General features: G+C 43.1%; 2 protein-coding genes across 8 annotated transcripts in view; one reads left to right on the top strand and one right to left on the bottom strand.

Moving 5' to 3' along the window:
- The window catches only part of pacs2 (phosphofurin acidic cluster sorting protein 2), a 176,135-nt gene extending 163,906 nt beyond the window's left edge, over positions 1-12,229 (bottom strand). For all 5 annotated transcript variants that reach the window (XM_084310536.1, XM_084310540.1, XM_084310538.1 and 2 more), the window contains exon 1: positions 11,746-12,229. In XM_084310536.1, coding sequence (XP_084166662.1) covers positions 11,746-11,870 — 125 coding nt within the window. In that variant the 5' untranslated portion in view covers positions 11,871-12,229. The remainder of the gene's footprint in view (positions 1-11,745) is intronic.
- Positions 12,230-16,708: 4,479 nt separating this feature from the next.
- On the top strand, positions 16,709-24,686 carry LOC311224817 (uncharacterized protein). Of its 3 annotated transcripts, XM_084309944.1 has the most exons (5): positions 16,709-16,935; positions 21,698-21,883; positions 22,081-22,227; positions 22,669-22,730; positions 23,268-24,686. In XM_084309944.1, the coding sequence occupies exons 2-5, from the start codon at positions 21,782-21,784 to the stop codon at positions 23,278-23,280; spliced, it is 324 nt and encodes a 107-aa protein (XP_084166070.1). In that variant the 5' UTR covers positions 16,709-16,935; positions 21,698-21,781; the 3' UTR covers positions 23,281-24,686. The 3 variants fall into 3 exon arrangements, 1 of the variants encoding a protein (XP_084166070.1); XR_014619469.1 differs by lacking the exon at positions 21,698-21,883 and having other exon boundaries at positions 16,709-16,917; XR_014619470.1 differs by lacking the exon at positions 21,698-21,883.
- The last annotated feature ends 332 nt before the right edge of the window (positions 24,687-25,018 follow it).

Below are 25,018 nucleotides of genomic sequence, written 5' to 3'. Positions count from 1 at the left end.
TCATTTTATTTAACCTTTATTTAACCAGGCAACCATCAGGCAACGACAGTGAGTCAGGAGGTAGAGCCGTGTCATCTGGTAATCGGAAGGTTCCCGGTTCGATCCCCCCGGGGCAGCATGTCGGAGTGTCCTTGAGCAAGACACTTAACCCCTAACTGCTCCCGATGAGCAGGTTGGCACCTTGCATGGTCAGTGTGTGAGTGAGTGGGTGAATGTGAGGAAACTGTAAAGCACTTTGGATAAAAGCTGCTAAATAAAATGCACCATTTACCATTTATTTACCAATTAAGAAACAAATTCTTATTTACAGTGACGGCCTGGCGAGAGGACAAAAGGCCCCCTCGAAAAGGGTAACAGGGAAAGGGGACAACATTTTCTTTTTATAAAATTAAATAGAAGAGTGACAGGTGGTACAAACATCACAGAGGTACGGGAAATAGTTAAAACACAAACAACCAAATGAAATGACATACAAGATACATGAACATACAATGAAGCGGAACAGTCAAATGACAGTTAAAAGGCTGGGTGACAGACAGTTGCAGGTGTGTGATATATAGAGAGGAGAAGGGGAATCACCATGTGCAACAGTCAGCTATAGGGACTGTTGCAGTTTCTGCTTAAAAGCATGGAATGACGGAAGTGATGAAAGTTTACGGGAGTTTTGGAGAGAGTTCTGACAGCAGTTACACCCTCTCTCTCACTTACGCCCTCTCTAGGGCTGTCTTAAATACTTCGAAGCTTCGAAGCTTCGTTCGATGGGCAATGGGTTTCGAATATGAAAATAAAATCTGATTATTAAAAAAATAGAAAAAAAATCCTGCAATGCTGTTTGTTATTTAAGATGAGGTCGGACTCGGCACTGACAGGTTTGTGTTCATTGTGCTGCTTTTATAAAGCCTCAGTCAAATGACGGCTTACAATATTTCATGAAAGCAAAGTGTTTCGTTTGTCTAAGATTTAAAAAGGTTTAAACTTTACAGCAACTGACAAAGTTGAACAAAGTGCTGTACAAGTCCCACAACATTAAAAAAAAAAAATATATATATATATATAATTTTATTATAATATATATATATTTTTTTCCGAAGCTTCGAATTAAAATCGAATCTCGGCCCCGAAGCTTCGAATTCAAAAAAAATATTCGAAGGTCAGCCCTAGCCTCTCTCACTTACAGTCTCTCTCACTTACAGTCTCTCTCACTTACAGTCTCTCTCACTTACAGTCTCTCTCACTTACAGCCTCTCTCACCCCCGCCCTCTCTCACCCCTGGCCTCTCTCACCCCCGCCCTCTCTCACCCCCGCCCTCTCTCACCCCTGGCCTCTCTCACCCCCGCCCTCTCTCACCCCCGCCCTCTCTCACCCCCGCCCTCTCTCACCCCCGCCCTCTCTCACCCCTGGCCTCTCTCACCCCCGCCCTCTCTCACCCCTGGCCTCTCTCACCCCCGCCCTCTCTCACCCCCGCCCTCTCTCACCCCTGGCCTCTCTCACCCCCGCCCTCTCTCACCCCCGGCCGCCGGGCCTCAGAAAGACAGCGGAGACTTCTGGGACGCCAACATGAGCCCAGGGTTTTGTTGGTATTCAGAGCGGCTTGGCTGGTGATGTCACAACAAGCGTGGCAGGTTTCGCACGAGGGATAAGAGGCTGAATCAATGTTTGGGTAACAAATATAACTGGCATTCTAGTTCTAAGATTGAGAGAGTCACCGAGTATAGATATCTTGGCCTGTGGCTCGATGAGAAATCATCACGTTTCATTGTGGATATTCTTGCCTCCCAAGCTGCAACAGAACATTGGCTTCCTGTATAGAAGTAAATCCAGCTTTCCCGTGATTAGTAGAAAGAGGATTGTTGTTGAAGTTGTTTTCTTGTCAATTTTGGACTCTGGTGATGTGATTTATAGTCATGCTGCGGTTTCAACTCTCAAACCTCTGGGCTCTGTCTGTCATTCTGCCCTCAGATTTATTATCACTGGTGACAGATATGATACTCAATGTCCTTTATGAAAAGGTTGGGTGGCCTTCTCTGGTTGAAAGGCGTAACTATCATTGGAATTTGTTTATTTTGAAAGCCCTTATTGCTAGACGTCCCTCTTTACATCACAACACTGTTGGAATGAAATCTCGCTGGAAATGACCGGTTGGTTCTTAAGGGTTCCTCCAGTTTGCTCTGAACTAGAAAAATAATGCTTTTTCCTTTGAAGCTTCCAACACCTGGAACGCCCTCCGACTGACTCTGAAGCTGAAGGTTCTGCCTTATTTTGCTGCATTTAACAGTATGATCTCCGACCACTGTGTGTCGACTTGTAACCGTCTTAGCAGATTTTTTTTATTGTTTATTCTTATTTATTGTGCCTACTGCCTATATGTATGAAATTACTAATAAACTGTGTCTTGTTCTGTCAGCTCGTCATCGCTGTAAATGAGGGTAACCTCAGTGTCTTACGAGTGGAAATAAAGGTTTGAAATTAGTTCAGAGGGCTTGAGCGAGGAAAAGGGACAACTGGAACTGTACATACACTATATACATACTGTACACGTGTTAAATTGGTCAGAAGATACACGTATATGGGTGACGGCGTAGGGGAAAACTCCCGAGAGCCAGAGACACATGACCTTTGTGTGACCTTTGTGTGGCTGATGATGGGCCTTGAACCCAAATCAACCTGCTAAGCAGCAACAGAAACAAAATCAATAGAAACTGCTTCTTGATTTTCAATACACGCTGCGTACATCTGCTGCTGCCTGCTGGTGGCCGGCTACAGACCAACGCCACCGGAGACAACCACTCACAGTTAGACCTATCGCATCATCACACCCACCCATCAACCGCTATGATTGGGGGATCAAGAAAAGAGGGCAGGGTTTGAGATAGATCAATTGGTGATAAATACCCCTCCCTCCCTCACCTATGTGACAGGTAAATAAGCATCTGAGTGTGTAGACTATGAGGAGTGAAGAAACAGCAGTTCTAGAAGCAGCCTGGCTAACAGTTCTAGAAGCAGCCTGGCTAACAGTCCTAGAAGCAGCCTGGCTACCAGTCCTATAGAAGCAGCCTGGCTAACAGTCCTAGAAGCAGCCTGGCTAACAGTCCTAGAAGCAGCCTGGCTAACAGTCCTAGAAGCAGCCTGGCTAACAGTCCTAGAAGCAGCCTGGCTAACAGTCCTAGAAGCAGCCTGGCTAACAGTTCTAGAAGCAGCCTGGCTAACAGTTCTAGAAGCAGCCTGGCTAACAGTCCTAGAAGCATCCTGGCTAACAGTCCTAGAAGCAGCCTGGCTAACATTCCTAGAAGCAGCCTGGCTAACAGTCCTAGAAGCAGCCTGGCTAACAGTCCTAGAAGCAGCCTGGCTAACAGTCCTAGAAGCACCCTGGCTAACAGTCCTATAGAAGCAGCCTGGCTAACAGTCCTAGAAGCAGCCTGGCTAACAGTCCTAGAAGCACCCTGGCTAACAGTCCTAGAAGCAGCCTGGCTAACAGTCCTAGAAGCACCCTGGCTAACAGTCCTATAGAAGCAGCCTGGCTAACAGTCCTAGAAGCAGCCTGGCTAACAGTCCTAGAAGCAGCCTGGCTAACAATCCTAGAAGCAGCCTGGCTAACAGTCCTAGAAGCAGCCTGGCTAACAGTCCTAGAAGCAGCCTGGCTAACAGTCCTAGAAGCAGCCTGGCTAACAGTCCTAGAAGCAGCCTGGCTAACAGTTCTAGAAGCAGCCTGGCTAACAGTCCTAGAAGCAGCCTGGCTAACAGTCCTAGAAGCAGCCTGGCTAACAGTCCTAGAAGCAGCCTGGCTAACAGTTCTAGAAGCAGCCTGGCTAACAGTCCTAGAAGCAGCCTGGCTAACAGTTCTAGAAGCAGCCTGGCTAACAGTTCTAGAAGCAGCCTGGCTAACAGTCCTAGAAGCAGCCTGGCTAACAGTCCTAGAAGCATCCTGGCTAACAGTCCTAGAAGCAGCCTGGCTAACAGTCCTATAGAAGCAGCCTGGCTAACAGTCCTAGAAGCAGCCTGGCTAACAGTCCTAGAAGCAGCCTGGCTAACAGTCCTAGAAGCAGCCTGGCTAACAGTCCTAGAAGCAGCCTGGCTAACAGTCCTATAGAAGCAGCCTGGCTAACAGTCCTATAGAAGCAGCCTGGCTAACAGTCCTAGAAGCAGCCTGGCTAACAGTCCTAGAAGCATCCTGGCTAACAGTCCCTGGCTAACAGTCCTAGAAGCATCCTGGCCAACAGCTTCAGGGCTTCAGATCAGGGGTTGGCGAGAGAGGGTGGATTTATGAAGGTATGAAGAAACATTGGGCAAAATTAGATAAAGCTAGTTAAAAACAGGGGAGGAGCGCACGCGCACACACACACACACACACACACACACACACACACACACACACACACACACACGTTCGGACCTGGCTCCCTTTTTACGCAACAACACAAACAGGTCAGGGGGTTTCAGATAAGGAAGGGAAAAGCCCTTGTTTATTTATTCTACGACACAACATGGCTCGTCTCGAAACTCTGGTTCTGGCAACAAAAGATGCAGGTTAGGGGCTAAATACCTGCCTGGCGTTGCTCGTCAACTTGAGGCTAGTTCACCTGCTGCCCTCTCTTCCTCTGTTCCTACTGTATATCACAAGACCTCTGCATAATTACCTGACCGCTAACATAATGTGGTTAATGTGCATATGTCCTGCGCATTGTTCAGAACGCAACGCTCCTTTACACATCGGTCTGTAAATTATTACAGCCACAGCCTAGTGGCCTATATACATTAGGATCTGATGATGCGCTCCTCGTTGTGGACATACTGGCCTAGGCTGTACTTTTTAATAGCCGTAGGTATCAAGAGCCTGCTCTGTAGTATTATACTGTAGTATATCTGTTCACTGTCTTGCTTGTTCATTTCAGTCAACACCTGTATCACTTCAGATCAGATTAGTCACGTTTAATTGCTGTCCTATGTCATCTAAATATGTAATATGTTGTCGAGTAGGCTACATAAAGATAAAAACGATATGATAAGAATTAAAAGCACTTTTATTTCCGGTCTTGTGATGTGGTTTACATTTTTCTCATGATTTAGGGCTATAAATCGTTTTGCTTCACTAAATCCTACAGATTGCCAGGATTAGCCAAGCAGGCGCAATACAATACACAAGCTTTGTAACATAATGGCAAATAGCACTCTAGAGTCTAATCTATAGAATTGCCTAGATAATCCTGATGAATCAAGAATCAATTTAAAATCAAATCACGACCCTGGTTCGACCCCTATTCATTACCATGTGCTGCTGTTTCACAATGACACAATTCCCCCCTCGGGGACAATAAAGGTATCTTATCTCAGTCTCAGTGGTGGTGATGAGCCTTCTGCAAGCCCAAACGTACTGGTCAGATCTGTACCATTATAGATCAGATCTGTACCATTATAGATCAGATCTGTACCATATAGATCAGATCTGTACCAAGATCTGTACCATATAGATCAGATCTGTACCATATAGATCAGATCTGTACCATATAGATCAGATCTGTACCATATAGATCAAATATTATGTACCATATAGATCAGATCTGTACCATATAGATCAGATCTGTACCATATAGATCAGATCTGTACCATATAGATCAGATCTGTACCATATAGATCAAATATTATGTACCATATAGATCAGATCTGTACCATATAGATCAGATCTGTACCATATAGATCAGATCTGTACCAAGATCTGTACCATATAGATCAGATCAGTACCATATAGATCAGATCTGTACCATATAGATCAGATCTGTACCATATAGATCAGATCTGTACCATATAGATCAGATCTGTACCATATAGATCAGATCTGTACCATATAGATCAGATCTGTACCATATAGATCAGATATTATGTACCATATAGATCAGATCCATACGTTTGGGCTTAGCACAAGCCGGGCATCACATGGGCAAAGTATTAGGCTAGATGAAAAAGGCTATTACGTGAATATATAGATTGTAGAGAAAGTGGCTGGTATGATTGAATAGAGCAGGTGAGCGGACGTCAGGTTAACAGAGGTTGTCAGGAGAGACAGCGGTCGATGTGGGAGCTGCGCTGATCCACTACCAGGAGATGTTGATTGACAGTTCAATTTCGACACTAGAGTTTCACTGCAGTGCAGGGCCGTCCACAGCACAGCAGGGCCCCGCGGGTCAACTCTGGCCCCCCCGCAAGGTGACCCTCGTCTCGTCAGAAAGGCACGGGAGATAAGATAAAATATTCTATTTGATCTGCTCTAAGACATTGCCCCTCCATTCCTCTAACGTTATTTTTATTCTATAATTCTATTCTATTCTATTGTGCCTCTATTTTAATTTAGTTTATATCCCATTTTATTTTATTCCACCTTTTATTTTACAGCTGTACAGCCCTGGCCTAACTTTATTTCATAATTCTATTCTATTCTATTGTGCCTCTATTTAAATTTAGTTTATATCCCATTTTATTTTATTCCAACTTTTATTTTATTGTCTGTCCGTTAACGTCGCACAAAAAAAAACGACCAAAGCAAATTCCTTGTATGTTAAAACTACTTGGCCACAAAGACCTTTCTGATTGCGATTCTGATTCTGATTTGAGATACCTTGCTTATTACAGCGAGGCATAAGAATAAACAATGATGACATAAGACCTAGGAAGCTAATGTCTAAGCTACGTGTTGAATTTCTAAATAATAAATAACCAGTCGTATCTGTTTGACCTGTGGCTCGCCATCCAAGCTAGGTTTCAGCCTCTGGTTCCCCATGTGAAAAGGTTTAGTCTGCACTGAGGACCAACTTACTGTATCACTATATAATATAACAGCAGCTGGAGAACTAACGGCTGCAGAACTCAGAACTCAAAAACTGTAATGTCTGACTCTTAACCACCAAAACCTGAACGGACTACAACGTAATGACGTGTATCATGCCAGTTAGGGTACCTTGTGTATGCTGTTTACTTTTACTCTTACATATATATTCAGATTTTTATTGCCTATATTTATTACATAATATAACCGATACAGACCCTTATCTGCATCTTTGTTTACACTGTCTTGTTTGTTTTTCTCATATTTTTATATTCAAATCAAATTGTATTGCCTATATTTATTACATAATATAAACCGATAGGGCCTACTACAGACCCTCATCTGCACCTTTGTTTACACTGTCTTGTTGTTTTTCTCATATTTTTATATTCAAATCAAATTGTATTGCCTATATGTATTTCTACTATTACCCTGCTCATACCTGTACCTCCCCTCCCCCCTCCCCCCTCCCCCATGCTGCTATGACACCCGAATTTCCCCAACCTGGGGATCAATAGAGGAATATCTTATCTTATCTAATATAGGCCTAAATAGATGTATCTCAACCCTCGTCCTCTTTTCTTGATCTTCCAATCACAATCCAATCACAAAGGATCAAGACAAGGGGGCGGGATTTGAGATAGGTCAGTTGGGTCAATTAGTTGCACGCTGGAACCAGCTGTATATACCACCGTTACACCTTGCTTGCTTCAAAATAGAATTACATGACACACCGTCGCCTCCCCCGGGAGATCTCGAGTTAATTTCAGTCTGTGTTCATTTGCCCGGCAGTGATATGAAGCTAGTAAAGCGTAGCGGACGGTACACATACAGCTGGGAACTATAGCAAGCCCCCAGGGATGTAGTAGGGAGGGAGGGAGGGGGCACTGTCTGACTAGCTGGACACAAGCCTCCTGTACAACACTACGATCTGTACAGGTAGTTTACCATCAGGCTGTGAAAGTTCTGGACAGGAAAACAAACAGCCACCACCATTGTTATAGCATAGCAAACCAGAACCTACTGAGCTGGGACAATCTCGTCAAATTCAAAGATGCCTGCCTTACCTATAAAATCCTACATGGCTTGGCTCCTCCCCCCCCTCTGTACTTTCATAAAACAGAAAGCATCTGCTGACAGATATACCAGGTCTGTAGTCAGAGGGGACTGTGTCGTCCCAAACAGGAGGTCTGCTTTTAGTCAGGCAGCCTTTTCCGTGAGAGCAGCCCACACCTGGAACAGTCTGCCAACACGGCTCAGGGAGTATCAAAGTTACATTTCATTTAAAACTAACTTAAAATCATGGTTGAGAGATGGTCAAGTGTGCGACCATTTTAACTGAGGGGTTGTGATGTATTGTAATGTATTTTAATGTATTTATTTGTATGTATTTTAGTGTATTGTAACCTATACTGATTCCTACTGTGTTTTAATTATTGTACTATGTCTTAATTATTGTAGTGCTCATGTCACCTGCCCCAGAGACTACAGTTGAAAATTAGCCAACTTGGCTAAACTGGCATATTTACAGTCAAATGTTCCTTAATATGCACTGTCTCTGTATTTTAAACCAATAAATACAAATACAAATACACTGTAGGCACTATAGTATATACTATATATTATAGTATATAAAGGTCACACAAACTATATGCTATATCCTACTCCATTTATATAGAGCTTTTATCCAAAGCGCTTTACAATTTTTGTTGCTCACATTTTACCCACTCACTCACACATCCACACACCGACGGCTGAGGCGTGACCATGCAAGGTGCCAACCTGTTCATCGGGAGCAATTAGGGGTTAAGAGTCTTGCTCGAGGACACTTCGACACGCTGCCCGGGAGGAGCGGGCATCGAACTGGGAACCTCTGACTGCTCTACCTCCCGAGCCACTCTCGCCCTATAATAGCGCTACAACACTGGATACTGAACCGGGGGGGTCCCGACACCGTGGTTTAACCCTTGCATTGTGTTCACTCCAGAGTCCCCGCTTGTGATGTTTTGTCCGTTTTTGACCAACCACCTATACTCTTTACTAGCACCCTCTTAGTACCCTGTAGTACAACGTAGGTCCACGTAGTACCCCACTGCCATGTACTGACCTGCAGAAACTAACCGCAGGAACTATGCCATCAGTGAAACTGAGAAAAAAGCCTTTAAAGTTCTTTGACCCATCCAGTGATTTTGTAGTTACAGCCATTCTTTATACCCTTTTCTCTAAAAACAGAGCAGGTTTGAACTCTGAAACTTTGTCACAAGATAAAACAGATATTGAGAAAAAGTTACATTTAACTTATAACTAAATCTAATAAATAATTGTAGTCACTGTGGTTAGCTTCTGCAGGGCAGGCCAGCATAGTACCATGTAATAAGCCTACACTGTAGTTTGAATGAAACTGCTTAGAATTCAATGAAAGTGGTGATAAATAATTTGCTATGTTCAGAATGCCTAGTGATGAGGAATTAACCAAGCCTTTCAGGTGAAAGAAAGCATATTTTTGATACTGGACGGTTGTAAATTGGGCCAGATTTGACCTGAACACTATACATAATGGCTTATAATCCCCACTGCATGGGCAGTGTAAGCCCAGAACAGAGCAGACCCTACAGTACATAATGTCATACGTTTCTCCACATGCTCAACGAGCTCCAGAGTCTATAGTATTCACTATTCAGTGCTGACAAGCGGGGTCAGATATCAAGGTTGAATTGCGTAATAATCAACTAACCTTGAATACCCCCCCCCCCCCCTCCCACACCCGATAGGTAGTTGCTGCAGATCAGTTACTGTTATTGTGAGGATCATCTCATGCACAATGCACATTAAAATGCACCGGGCCTAATTAAAGACAAGGGAAAAGGGAGACGGCCACGGGAACATGAATAAATTAGGCCTAAATTTAGCTTGTGAGCTCCTCCGCAAGCTGAAATCTGGACCAAATCCTGACAGCAAGTATTAGTCGTGTTGGGGTTTTGACCGCCGACTCGAAATGGGACGTTTTTGTTTTTCTTAACGTCATGAAGCAAGATCACAGCTGGAACATCCAGTCTAAGAGAACAAGAAGAGGACACACCGCTGTGCTGTTCGAATGATCACCGGACAGTTAGGTCAATATCTCCATAGAAAACAGTCCCCCTAAGCTATGGGGACCAGACCAGAGCATGCATCAACACTTTAATGTGACCCTTCCTGGAGTTGATCCCATATAATTGGAATCTGATTCTAATTATAGACGGTTTCAACTTGACAACAACATACACGTCATTCTAAAATGGACTGGAGTTTATTTCCTGTTGCGATGTTTGCTAACGCGATAACGGAACGGGAAAGACACATGGGTCCAAACGTGTTCCCTAGCAACAGAATGCCCGTGAAACCATCTATATGGCTGTTCCGTTGACAAAGAAATAGTGGCCGAATGTGTGAGCTCGTATAATTGTTCTAATGAGTTTTAGCAGGGCATATACAGTTCTGAGTCAGAACATGAATCCATATCCCAGGAAGATCACCATGGTTACTGTCATAGTGTCCTATAGGAGGTGTTCCATTAGAGCAGCTCCAGGATTTATCTCTTGATGACCTCATCACTAGAGGCTTGTCTCCACTGTTCAGTGTTGGAAGAAGTACACAGTTCCTTTACTTAAGTAAAAGAAAGAAAGACTCAGCTAAAATAATACTCTGCTAAAAGTAAAATCCCTCCATTAAAAATTCGACACACAAGTAGAGAAGTATGTGATATTGAATCATGTACTAAGTGTCAAAAGTAAAGGTACGCACTTTCTATGTGATGTTTGTGTATTCCAGTGCTTGGGATTGTGCAATCCTCGATCCATTGACCTCTAAAGGTTAAAGTGGTATGTGGTCCAGTAGGTATGCTGGCTCTGATTACATCCTTACGTAATCACGTTGTAAATTGACAGGCTTCAAATTTGAAAGACCATTATCTTCATACATTTTTGCTATGTTTTCTATGCAAAATCTTATTTAATCAAAGTAACTAGTAACTGATGGGTTCAGTCAGATAAATCTATAGTGGAGTAAAAAGTACAATATTTCCATTGAAATGTAGTGGTGTAAAAAAAAAGTACAAAGTTCTCCCAGATTAAAATACTTGAGTAACGCGCAAGTACCTCGAAATTGTAATTAAGTACGGCACTTGAGTAGAAATACTTAGTTACTTTTCCAACACTGCCATTGTTATTAAGCTTAAGAAGAGAATTATTCATAATTCCCAAATAATTGAAACTGGGCTGTACACACAGAGAAATGACAGCTGATGTCAACTCTATTGGGTGAATTGAATTTTCCATTTAATTAATTGTCTGAAAAGAAAAAGCAAAGAAGGCTATATTTCCATTATTATGCCATAAAGCTCCCACACATCATATCCATCGCATTCTGGTTGTTGGGGTGTTAACCAACACACTGGTCCCACCTTAGTCGCTTTTTCCCCAGTGAGCCTTGCATTTCCATGGGAACCAAATCTGGTCCATGGTGTGGAGTCTGTGGACTTAACTACACACAATGATTTAGCAAAATAAACGAAGCTGAGTGGGGACATTCTAACGGGTGTTTACAAGTAGCCTACATTATAGGCAAGACATTCAACTGCAGTCGGTCGGATAAAATAATGCACCCAACACAACACCCATGATGATGACAGGGAGGGCTCCCCGTGGACCCGCTCTGAGTCCCCGGTTCATCAAGGATGATACAGCAGCCGAGATGCAGCGTCCCGAACCGCTGCGCATACAGCTGGCACCGGGTTTGACTGAACCCGAATGACAGCTCGCAGGAGGACCGGTAGAATCTGCCGGTGTTGTGCCGAATTCTATCTGACCCCCTGCCAGAATCTGACCCACCTCGTTTTAAGTTTAAACGCCGCGCTATAGCGCTATAATATAATGAAACGGTCTCTTCCTCACCTTGGGATGCAGTTCGGGGAGGATCCATCAATCTCCCATGTGGCGAACAGGTTCATGGGGACGGGTCTGTTCAGAGCCCCGCTCCCCGCAGCCTGGAAACTCAAGCGGCCACTTCTCTCCGCCATGGTTCAGACGTCCACAAACACACACACACTACAAAATAATAAAAAAGAAAGCTAGTATTTGTCAACAGCAAGCTGTGTTCCGTTACAGTCTTTTTAATGTATGGGTCGTTACGCGTCGATTAAAAAAAATATATTGACGTTGACGTTAGCGCGAGATGCGAGGGGGGCAGATGACGTGCTGCCTGCTCCTTCTCCGCCTCGCGCCTGCTGCCGCTGTATCCTCCAGGTCTGGATCCACTTCACTTTCCCACCGCGAGCCTCGAGCCTCGATCCGCGCGCCAGAGGGACAAACTGCAGTGTGTGCAGACAGTGTGGAGGAGCGCACGAGCCCAGCCGCGCTGCTGTGCTTGTTGTGCCTGCCGCTCTGCCGCTCTGCCGCCCTACCGCTACCGCTACCGCTGCCACCACCACCACCCCCGTGACGTCATTGGACGATCTATTCACTTGCAGGTGCAGGAACTTGGCACGAGGCCACGCGGGCACGGACCTAAAAAAAAGCCGCCGGTTCAGCGTGTCTTTACAAGATACTCATTATTATTGACACGCAGACAGTCAGTGTGTCCAGTACAGCATTGCAGCCGTAGAGCATCTACACTTTCATTATTTCCACCCAGTGCACGCGGTCGGTCGGTCGGTCGGTCGGTCTCTCTCTCTCTCTCTCTCTCTCTCTCTCTCTCTCTCTCTCTCTCTCTCTCTCGCTCTCTCTCTCTCTCACACACACACTTTAAACTTTTGCACTCGCTCATGGACAATTCAGAATCATCTAAATATAAAAACACTCGAATATATTGTATTAAGTTTGATAGCTATCACTATGGAGCATATATTATCTCTAAACCATGCTGTTTCTCTCTACTACACAAAAACTACACGTAATCTCGTTCTGCACAGCCATACTCTCTCTCTCCCTATATTAATAGGCCATCTGTACAAAACAGATCTGGATGGATGGAAACTACCTGCCGCCCAAGTGCTCCAAAGCGAGCTCACACTGCCACCGTGTGGTCGTTCGCGGGGACCAGGGTTGTGTCATCTGGAATTTGTCATCTCAGGCTCAGTGTCCAGCAATATATATGGGGCATTCTACCGAATTAGTTCAAAGTGCAGTCCCACAACAAGAAAAACTATTTAACAAAACAATTAAGTATTCAGACATAGATATTTACTAAGAATATGTTATGATCTATTTAAACCCAATGCATTAAATTATATTGTGATGAGCTAAATATATACAAAATCATCATTTGGGTACTTTCTATTGGGAAGTAGCTGTCCCAAACGCGTGTAGCTTTATGCCAAGCAAGCAGTGCAAAAATTTACCGTAGTGGCGTGCAGTAATGCGCCTTTCATTTTCCGCCGCCCAGCGCCCAGGTCGAGCGGAAATAGGCTGTCTATTGCCATTCTCTTTGACAAACTCTAACCTTAACCAGCTCCTTAACAACGCCTAAACTTAACCGTTCTAACCTTAACCAACTCCGAAACAATGCCTAACCTTAACCATAGAAATTATATTGCCATTCTCTTTGACAAACTCTAACCTTAACCAGCTCCTTAACAGCGCCTAAACTTAACCGTTCTAACCTTAACCAACTCCGAAACAATGCCTAACCTTAACCTTAACCTTAACCATGCCTAACCTTAACCGGCGAAAGAATACACATTAAAAAAAAATCACGTTAAAAAATATTTTCGATGGGATTCGAACTCGCCAGCAAACGAGCCATAGGATCCACAGCCATGTGGCCTTGCCAATTGAGCTATTGCTAGATACTGAATAAGGGGCGGTGACTTATATATATTGAGCTCCGCTCGTGTCGAACCGCGGCGGGATCTCATGCGCATGCGCGGGCACCTCGCGCGAGCACGCCGGCGCACGCACGCACCTGAGCGAGCACGCCGCCGCCGGTGCACGCACGGTAGCATTTGTCTGAAAAGAAGGGCGCTTTACCGCACTAGCGTGCGGTGACGAATGCGGAAGCATTTTTGCACTGCATGCTTGGCATTAAGGAAAACGCCGCCGGCGTACGCACGGTAGCATTTGTCTGAAAAGAAGGGCGCTTTACCGCACTGGCGTGCGGTGACGAATGCGGAAGCATTTTTGCACTGCTTGCTTGGCATTAAGGAAAACGCGTCCCAAACCCTGACATGTAAATTTCAATGTATGTAAATAACACTTACATTTTTTTTTAGATTTAGTACAATGGTGTAATTTCAAAGATCTTCATGATTAAAAGTTTAAACAGAAGTTGAACGATTTAGATTTATTGTGGGTTTAATCTTTTTATTAAAAAACTATACTCAAAAAACCTTGTCCCTAGTTTTCATGTCACTACCGAAACAGGAGTTTTAGTCCATTGGCTGAGCCTGAGAATTGACACTGCCTCCCTGTCCCTCATGGCTGCATGGTAGCTAAATCCCATACTTTTGAAATAAATGTGTTCCAAAGTCTGAAAATCTGTGTTTAACCATAATAATTGTCACCACAAACACATATTTTCTTCAATTAAGGAAACTTTTTTGGCGTTTCATGCGGAATATTATGTTTTTATGTGTGTATACCTCTTCAAAGATGTGTAAGCTAGCCATGTGCTTGCTAGCATTCTTTAGTTATGCTCAAAGTTAGCCAGAATTGTCACTGCCGAAACAGTCACTACCGAAACATATGGTAACATTTCGGTAGTGACCAAATGGAATGGTAATTAGTTAAATCCCATCATTTTGAAATAAACGTGTTCCAAAGTCTGAAAATCAGTTTGTAACTTTAAGAATGGAACACATAATGGTAATCTGCCAGAGGTATTACAAGTATTATAATAAAAACATACTCTATTTGCATTGCCTCAAATTACTGGTTGTGCATCGTCTGGTATGAGAACTTATTTGAACTTGTAAATATTTTTATAACTAATATTTGCTTTAGAATGATCTTTAGATTAAAATGTGTTCTCACTGCACGTCACAAGTACAGTGCAACGGAAATAAGTTGGCATCTAACCAGAGTGCAAATGTAACAGTGCATTAACAATATAAAATGTACTTAATTAATGAAATGTGATATATATATATATATAACAAGCTACTGAGTAATATGCTAAACTGATGTATGTACAGTGATACAGGTGTAAATATACTATGGTAGTAGTAAGCCATACTGGCCAGTGGTATAAGTAAGAAGAGTAGGTATAAGATATATACAGATATGTGAACAGGGATGTATGCAGATATATCCAACATTTGTAGATAAATATACTGATATATACAGTGTAATAGTATTATTGTAGAATTAGTGTTTATTCAGTACAACTGCAGAGGAGTGTTTATAAAAGTTCTGTACAACAAGTCATCAGGAAGGGCACAACTCTATCAGCTGAGTAACAATGTTCATCAAAGTGTTGAGTGCTACAGTATATTAGGACAAGTGCATGACAGTAAGGTTAGTTAGGGTTAGATTATTTTTTTTATTTATTATTCAGATAATGGTTGAAGAAGTGCGTCTTTAGTCAACGGCGAAAGATTGGACGGGTTTAGGCTGTCCTAACTGGGGTGGGTAGTTCATTCCACCATTGTGGGGCAAGGACTGAGAAAAGGCAGGTTCTCCTTGATGACCCTCCCGGAGCTCGGATAGGAGTGGGTCTGAGACGGCCAGAAGATGCAGAGCGTAGGTCTTGAGGGTGTGTAGTTAGAGACCATTGACCGGAGGTAGGCGGGAGCGGTTACCTTTGAGGGCCTTGAAGCGGATTCGTGCAGCAATGGGGAGCCAGTGCAGGTCCCTAAGAAGTGGGGTGACATGGGCCGACTTTGGTAGGTAACATGCAAGAACAACAAGAAACGCAGTCCTTGATCTAATATTTTATAATTTTAAAAGGATTGCAGCGTAATGTGATAATACCATAGCTCTGAAATGATTATTATGTTATTACAAAGGTTTTGGGAGAAATAATACACTAAGAAAAAGAAGGAAAAAAACGATTTAAAACATTTAGTAGTGACCACATTTGTGGCAAATAACCCCCTCTTCATTGGGGCAAAGGGCCCCCTTTTGGTTGATTGAGAGTGAAAGAATTCTGATCATTTTCTTTTCTTTAGATTTAGTATTCCAATAATCAGTGATTTTAACCTACCTATAGCAAGCTTAGTGGACAACAAACAAATGCATGTTTTAGCATAATAGGGTGTTACCTGCCAGCTCTACCATTAGGATAGGCCTAGCTAAATCTACTGTAGCTAATTTATACAGTAGACGAATTAAAATGAGGTTTGAGATACATTTTATTTTTTAAAGCAGACCAATTACATTTCTAAAAATAGATGAGAACTTAATAGCATAAATAGTGGTTCAGCTTAGCTCAAATGTCCAACAGAATTGTGCGTTTTGTGATAAAAGCAAGATAAAAGGCACAGCCCCCCTAAAAGTGATCTAATAACGTTGATGCCTGCCATGGCCAGTAGGGGGCGAATTTGCAGCGGCCCAATATCCAGATTTCTTCTATAAGCCAGGGGTTCCCAAAGTTTTCAGGCGGCGCCCCCCCCCCCCCCCCCTCTGTAGGCCATAATTACAAATTCCATTGGAAGTAAATTAGTCATTAGGATATTTGCTTTTAGAAAGACTGGTTTAGATTCACATATATGGAGGGTACAGAAGATACAAAGATTAATGTTATGTAGTGGGACACCAACCCAACTAACTTGGTCTTGACCTGGCTGAAGCCTCCCCTCCCCCACGTCCACCACTTAACACCTCCATGTGTTGCAATGCGCAGGACTGCACAGCACCAGGACACCTGGGACAACCCCCCCCCTCCCCCATAGTCAATTGTTTGTGCAATTCGGCACAAAGTGAATACCACCACCATCATGGCATACTGGAATATAACCTGTACCTTTTGAGTATTTTATAACCTGTACCCTTTGAGTATTTTACACCGCGCTGTTTATTATTAAGAAGACAAGTTGGACATGGAAAGAGACATAAACCAACGTTAGAGGACCAAACCGTCTGGGACGTTCGGTTTTCATGGGGAAATACGTTGGCGGATGTTTTGAAAACGTAAGACATGCAACTCTAGTAAGTATTTATGTGCATTTGTTTTCTTTATTGCTTGTCAACAATTAGTTTTCATGGGGTCAAAACCATTTGTTTTTAGTTCCCTAGTCTAGCGTTAAATGTAAAATAAAATGCACGTCCACTTCAGTCTGCAGTGTCGTCGTCGAGTGTTTTGATCAGATGCAGGGATGGAAAAGCTGGAGCTTCTTCAGAGACGATTATTAACGTCACGTCCAGCAGAACGGCAAGAGGTTCAAGTATTTCTAACGGGTTGAGCCAGACGTTTAAAAGCTCAACTCACTGCCTCTGGAGTAACGTTGCATAGTTTTAAAGTAAGATATTCCTTTATTGACCATCTTGGGGGAATTCGGGCGTCACTATGAATTGAAAATGGGGGACCCTGATGTAAACAAGACGAAAGTCTTTCTCTGGTCTGCATCCCCTTAACAATTGTGTGTATATTGAGCCCTACTGTACTGTACTGTACCCATTCTGCAATCTGTTAATAACGTTTCCGATCAATAGCAGCATGGGGGAGGGGAGGTACACGTATGGCAGAGTAATAGTAGCAATACATAGATAATATATAAGCAATACAATTAGATCTGAAGTTGAAATCACACGTTTGCAAATGGTGGACTCGAGGAGGGAGGCCTGGTCCTCCGCAGATACACCAGATATTCACACCTTCAAATGAGCAATGGTTCAAAGTTTCATCAATTGTATTTCATTGTCTTGTTTATTTCCCCAGTATATAAACCCCATTCCCTCAGTATGAACACGAGGGGACTGTAATGAAATTACATGTTTTCAGTTTGAGGACATTGGTCGTGGAGTTACCTCGCCCACGCTAAGTGCAGTTCGCTTGATTGTCCAGCAGATGGAGCCAGAGCTCCGTGTGTATCTGCAACGTGAGAGAACAGAACACAAAAACAGAGATTGTATCGTAAAGTCAACTTGATGTCACCCGCTGAGCGCTCGGTTGAGGTTATTAATGTCCTTTGTCTATATGATTCAGATGAGTAAAAAATATATGCAACTCTTCCTTTAGGTGTTTTTGAGTTTTGATATTTAGCTCGTGTCCTATTGGAGGGTGGCTGCCATGTGACGCGGATGTGTTGGGAAGTATACTTGAATAGCGTTACATTGTTCTTAAATAATTCCTCTACGGTTACATTTTGTATAAAAGTAGACGTATCCATATATCGGACGCTACACATGTTGCCTCAATAGTATTTATCTTACACGTTAAGAGATATTATGAATAATCTCTGCATAAACCCACGACCGAGAGTGAGTTGTCTGGGAATGACGCCGCTCCTCCGGGCAGTTTAACGGTATCGCTTCTCGGCCTTTTGGCTAAGATCAAGTGTAGTATCTGTTCTTATCAGTTTAATATCTGATACGTCCCCTACCCGGGGACCATATATTAAATTGATTTTTGGAGCAGGGAGATGGAAAAGGGGCTTGCTCCGTCCACTCCACGCATCGACCTGGTATTGCAGTACCTCCAGGAACGGTGCACCCCCCCTAACTCTGTCAAAATAAATGTCACCATAACAACTGAAATCACGTTATGTGTGTGATTCCTTTAATCCCGACGGGCGAGATTCATATCACTCCATAAATGTATCAACAGTACAGATTAATGAATGAATTATCTTTATTGTCATTGTCACAAGAATGGTACAACGAAATTTAAAATGCAGCCCTAGGTGCTAACACTTGGTAAGATGTGTGTATGAAAGAAGACTACAAAAAACAGCAGTGACTACTCTCGGCTGTTTAACACAGGACCTAGACACCATCACCAGTTGTAGGTTGTCTGAAGTGCAGTTTGTTACTATGAAAATTAACTAGAATGCAGGATTTGGACGAAAAAAGATGTCATTCATTTTTTCAAATCCTGCATTCTAGTGAATTTTCATAGTAACACTGCACTTCAGACAACCTACAACTGGTGATGGTGTCTAGGTCTATATATCAAAAAAGTGTGGTCTGGAATGCAGACCATAACCGGCATTAAACCGGCAGGGGGAAGGGGAGTGGATGGAGATGTGGACCGGGCTAATGAACTAAAAACAAATGTTTTTGACCCAAAAAAATCCATGAAAACTAATTGTTGACAACAAGTAATAAAGAAAACAAATGCACATAAATACTTAATGCAGACCATAACTGGCATTAAACCGGCAGGGGGAAGGGGAGTGGATGGAGATGTGGACCGGGCTAATGAGCTAAACCTGTTTTACAACAGGGGTTTGACACAGCCCCCCCCCCCCCCACACTCCAGTTGCCCTATCCACCCCCACACCTCTCAGCCCTTCGACTCGAGCAAACCCCCTCCATCCCCCCAACTGCCCACGCCCCCTCATCTCTGGTGCAGCCTGTCTGCCCCCCGCGGCTTGAAGACCTGCTCCTCCCCCCCCAACACCTGAGATCCCCACAGTATGGCTCTCAGTCTGCAGACCAGGTGAGTACACAGCTGAGCAAGTTACACGCAGGCAAGGCTGCAGGGCCTGATGGGGTGAGCCCAAAGGTACTCAAAACCTGTGCCTCTCAGCTGTGTGATGTGCTCCAGTTCATATTCAATATGAGCCTGAGGCTGCAGAGAGTCCCGACACTGTGGGAAAACCTCCTGTGTGGTCCCTGTCCCCAAGTGCCCGCGTCCCAGCACGTCCAAGGACTACAGGCCGGTGGCTCTAACCTCTCATATAATGAAGACCATGGAGAGGTTAGTCCTGGAGCAACTCCGCCCGGTGACCAAACCCCACCTAGACCCACTCCAGTTCGCCTACCAGCCCCGAGTGGGGGTAGAGGATGCTGTCATCTACCTGCTGAACCGAGCCTACACTCACCTAGACAAGCCGGGGAGCACTGTGAGAGTCATGTTCTTTGACTTCTCCAGTGCTTTTGATACCATAAGGCCTGGGCTACTGGGTGAGAAGTTGGAGGCGATGCAAGTAGAGGCCCCCCTGGTGTCCTGGGTTGTGGACTATCTGACGGGCAGACCACAGTACGTGCGCCTACGGAGCTGTGTGTCAGACAGACTGGTCAGCAACACCGGGGCCCTGCAGGGGACAGTCCTCTCTCCCTTCCTCTTCACTGTCTACACCAACGACTTCCACTATCGGTCAGAGTCCTGCCACCTTCAGAAGTTTTCTGATGACTCTGCGATAGTGGGATCATGTATAAAGGACGGTGACGAGAGGGAATACCGGGAACTGGTAGTGGACTTTGTCACATGGTGCGATAAAAACCACCTGCAGCTAAATGTGGCGAAGATCAAGGAACTGGTTGTGGAGCTGGGGAGGAGGAGGAGTGCACCTGTGACAGGGATGCACCGAAATTTCAGCCACCGAAACTTTTCGGCTGAAAATGGCAAAAAATGGCCTTTCGGCTTTCGGCCGAAGTTTTTTCACCGAAACAGAAACAACAGAAACAACCTGTAACCTAACGCGTGTTGTTGTGATGATGTTTCTGTGTTGGTGTTTGTTTACTGTGAAAAAAGGAAAAATGCATACACTGTATTGCTGCAACAATTACCAATGTGTTTTACACAAATGGCTCAATAAAGGAATCTGAATCTGAATCGCGCTGTCGGGAGTCGTGCTGTTTCTATGTAAACTCTGCGCGCAACACGTCCAATAAATGCGTCTTTAACATGCTTTTATATCCTTATTAAACTATATGCCCGTCGCGGTTAATCACTGAGTGATCTAATATGCATATTATTCAGAGCGAGAGGGGGGGGGATTGTGTTTCTCACATTGACGCTGTCTGTCTGTCGTGCGTCTACTGTGCCAAAGTCAAGAGAGCACATCATCTGGGGACAAGAAAGGTGCGCTCAGTAGAGCACAGATGTCCGCTGCGGCAGCCAGAGAAAAGATTGAATTAATGTACTGTATGCATTCAGAAGTGCTGAATAAATGTTTTATGGACCCATAATAGTGATTATTTATTATTTAAGTTAAGTTTTGCCATAATCATATTTTTCCATAATCATAATGTTCCACAACATTGGTAAAAAAAAAATCTATTCTATAATCATTTTCGGGCTTTCGGTTTTCGGCCAACTGTTTTCTATTTTCGGTATTGGTTTCGGCCAAGAATTTCCCATTCGGTGCATCCCTACCTGTGACCCCTGTTTCCATCAGGGGAGTTGATGTGGACATGGTTGAGGTGTACAAATACCTCGGTGTGCACATCGACAACAAACTGAACGGGTCAAAACATGCAGAAGCACTATACAAGAAGGGCCAGAGCCGACTCTACTTCCTCAGAAGGCTGAGATCCTTCAATGTCTGTACAAGGATGTTGAGGATGTTCTATGAGTCGGTGGTGGCGGGCGCCTTCTTGTACGCTGTGACCTGCTGGGGCAGCGGACTGAGAGCAGTGGACACAACCAGGCTGGATAAGCTGGTCAGGAAGGCCAGCAGCATGGTTGGGGTGGTGCTGGACTCTCTAGCGAGGGTGGCGGAGAGGAGGAGCCTCGCTAAGCTCCAGGCCATCAGGGAAAACCCCACCCACCCACTATACACAGACTTGGCTGACAGGAGGAGCATGTTCAGTGCTAGGCTCACACTACCCAAATGCAGCACTGAACGGCACAGGAAGTCCTTCATTCCAACAGCCATCAGACTATATAATGCATCACTGTGCCTCACTGCATCACTGAGCACAGAGCGGCAGCTCAATAGTTTAACAGGAAAGCGTGCAGCCTTTGGTGTCAAAAAGGCCAAGAGAGCAGAGGTTAACTTCTGCCCACCATACCCGTCAGCAGAAACGGAGGAAAGTCTGGAGGCCATGCAGAAAGATCTACTCTTGGATGTGAAGAAGAGGAACAACAGATGTTGTGAAACTGAAGATGGAGAAGACTTTCGCACATAGAAGACTTGAAGTCGTCCGTGATGCACCAATGGTGGAGCCTTTCATGGCAAGGTGGCCAGCTCTCTTTGAAGTCAGTGAGGTATGGCTTATCTCATCTTGGATTTGCTGTTGATAACGTTACAAGGGAAGTCTTGGGTCCATTGTCAAACTGCTAATATGATTGTATATTTCGTTGTGCTATATCTCCCCCTTCCTGATCGGCTGTATATATATAACAGTGGCTTTCTACCTTCTAACTATTTTATTCTGATTCCTGTGCTTTTTACCTGTTTTTAGATCAATGCTGAATTCAATAGAATCACCATCATGCCACTTCAGTCCAAGTTCCTGTCTCAGCTTGATCTCCACTCTGACAACCTGACGAAGCTGTTCCAAAAGAGGAGAGGACAGCTAGGGGAAAAGCTCAAAAGACAAATGGCTGACGTAAGTGCTAACTGGTCCCACTGTCATGAAAAACCTGTAAAGTTATGAATTATGGCTGTTTTGGGGGAATTAAGATTTTTTTTTATTGAGGAAAGGCTATGGAAATGATTTTTTTTGTTACCACAAATGATTGTACAGGAGGCCATGAGTGCTTTTATTTTTCATCTTTTTCCTTTGACTATTTGCATCTTTTTGTCTCAGTTTGAACCTTTCCTCTAAAATGAGGTATAGTACCGCTTTCAAACCTCTAGTGCCACGTTACTTTTTCAATACTGGTATACCATGCAACACTACTCACAGCAAGGCTTGTGCCATCGTAGGAATCCTGCTGTTATATTCTCAGAGAAATATGTAGTCATATAACAGTTTGAACCAGTAGTTGACTTTAAAATAAAGCACAATGGCTGAATTAAGACACTAATCAAGAAATGTTCCTTTCAGTGTGATGATGTGGATGCTGGACGAGAGTGTATCCTGAAGGGACTGTGTACTGTGAATATGTGGTATGTACAATGATCAGTACTTATTTCTTTTCTCATTGGGTCTTGTAGTCCATGCAGAGTAAGGTCTGACCCATGACTAATTGTAACAGAAAGTATATGTTTATATTGATGCCACTGTCTGTTTGTCAGGGCTGAGACATATTTAGCCACAGACTTATCCCCCCCCAACATACCACAAAGCGCTTCGGGCAGTCCTTTGTGCCGGTGGCAATCAGGCTCCACAACCAGGCAGGGCCAGGACGGGCTAACTGCTGTGGACTGGAGGAGCTGGGTTGTGGACTGTAACCAATTAATTAAATTATTTAACATCATGATTGGACTTGTTTATTTTTCTTTTCACCACTTATAGCTCTTTTTTATCCCTATGTATTTGTCCATTTTGTTTTTAACACATACTAATAAGTGTATGTTATGTATTAACTGTTTTTAAATTGCTGTTATGCTGTAATGGACATCTGAATCTCCCCTCAGGGATAAATAAAGGTTTTCAATCAATATAGTGTTAGCCCTTGTTTAACCTTTGTCTGTTTTCTACAGGGTATATGGATGAAGACGTCATCAACAAGGCCATCGAAGACACCACTGTGGGGATTTATGAGTGACCCCAGTGGAATGGGTTTTATTGTGGTGGACAATAAGGGAATTTCATGTCTTAAATGTACATGGGCAGTGCAGGTACGTACATGGAAAGGGAGAACTACTTCCAAATCGTGGATGTCTTAACCTGTAGTGATGCAAAAGCTTGAACCTATTTGATACAGTTTCTGTGCACCCCTTACATCTCCACATTCCCAGCACCTAACCCTGTAACATAAATAGAATAGAAATACTTTAATCATCCCGAGGGAAATTTGGCACTACAAATTGCTCACAGTAAACATTTAGGTAGACAAAACAAATCACAAATAAGAACAAAAAATTGCCTAAGAATAAAGAATAAAATACGGTCCGGGATTCACATTTCCTATGTAATGTATGTACATGCTAATATAAATACAGTAACAAATAGATATCTACATTAAGTGTATTGTAAGTGTAATATTGACAATGTTGTTTTAAAAGTAAAAGTCCAGGAAGATGGTAACCGTCACTCTGTGCTCAGTGATGCAGTGAGGCACAGTGATGCATATATAGTCTGATCACTGTGCATCACTGAGCACAGAGTGACAAATCAACTCCATTAGTTATATTATTAAAGCTCTGATCTATAATTATAATAAAAAGATCTACTGCACTAACGATTCAAAACATTATGGAAATGTACTAGTGCTATAAATTCATAATTAATGGATATATCTTTAAATACAAGAACACTAACCAGCAAAATGTGTTTTAATGTGTTATGATGCTGTTAAAGAATGCCTTAATCTGTAGTGATGCAAAAGCTTGGACCTACTTGATAGTTTCTGTTACATTCCCAGGCCAGCAGTATTTATATGCTGTTGATGCAGGGTTTACTTGTTGTATTTTGTATTTCTCTTCATCCATTACTTAATCTTACACCAGATGTGTATCAACAGTAGTTTTTTCCCCTTATTTTCATTTGTTTGTGGTAACGGTTCACAGTATTTTGTATTTGCCTTTTAAATCTACAGTGAGCATATGCACTTTATAGAGAACCACTGAAACATTATTCTACATGTCATGTTTTTGTTCCCAAAACTACATTGCGGAGCTTCAAACACACCAAGACACATACACACAACATACACACACATTTGTATAACACCAAGACACATACATGCAACATGCGCACACATTTTGATCACACCAAGACACATACACGCAAAATACACACACATTTCTATCACACTAATGTACCAGGAGTTCTTAAACAACTAAATTAAAAGAGAATTAAAACAAAACATACAACTGCCATGCATTTAAGGTCCCGAACAGTTTTAGAAACATTGACTATCTATTATTATATATTGACTACTATCCACTGCTGTTGTTTACCTGTTCAATAAAATGTTTAACATTTTTGGTACAGAACTTGACTCTTTGCCTTTTTTGTCAATGCAAAAACATGTAAGATTTTGTGCACTCGAACAAATCAAGTTAGATTTACATTGAGAAATCAAGTTGGAGTTAGTGTTGAAAATCAAGTACCCTGAACAGTACGTTAACATTACACAATTAATTTGTGTTTACTGTAACGACATGTTTTAAGTAATATTTTTTTAAATTTTTTTTATTGATCTTTTTCCCCCTCCATTTTCCTCCGATTTTCTCCCATCCCAATGTTTAGTCGTATGCCAATTCCCAATCCCCTTCCTGGTCGCTGC

Source organism: Notolepis coatsorum, assembly GCF_963971535.1.
Source record: "Notolepis coatsorum genome assembly, chromosome: 3".
Lineage (NCBI taxonomy): Eukaryota > Metazoa > Chordata > Actinopteri > Aulopiformes > Paralepididae > Notolepis > Notolepis coatsorum.
Note: the sequence above shows the minus strand (reverse complement) of the source record. Positions and strands in the feature narration are given on the sequence as shown.

Bases quoted from the DNA above. Each gene is read 5' to 3' on its own strand.
- LOC311224817 (XM_084309944.1), top strand. From the start codon at position 21,782: ATGGAGAAGACTTTCGCACATAGAAGACTTGAAGTCGTCCGTGATGCA. The intron at 21,884-22,080 runs GTATGGCTTATC...ACCTGTTTTTAG, and splicing joins CTCTCTTTGAAGTCAGTGAG to ATCAATGCTGAATTCAATAG. The intron at 22,228-22,668 runs GTAAGTGCTAAC...TGTTCCTTTCAG, and splicing joins TCAAAAGACAAATGGCTGAC to TGTGATGATGTGGATGCTGG.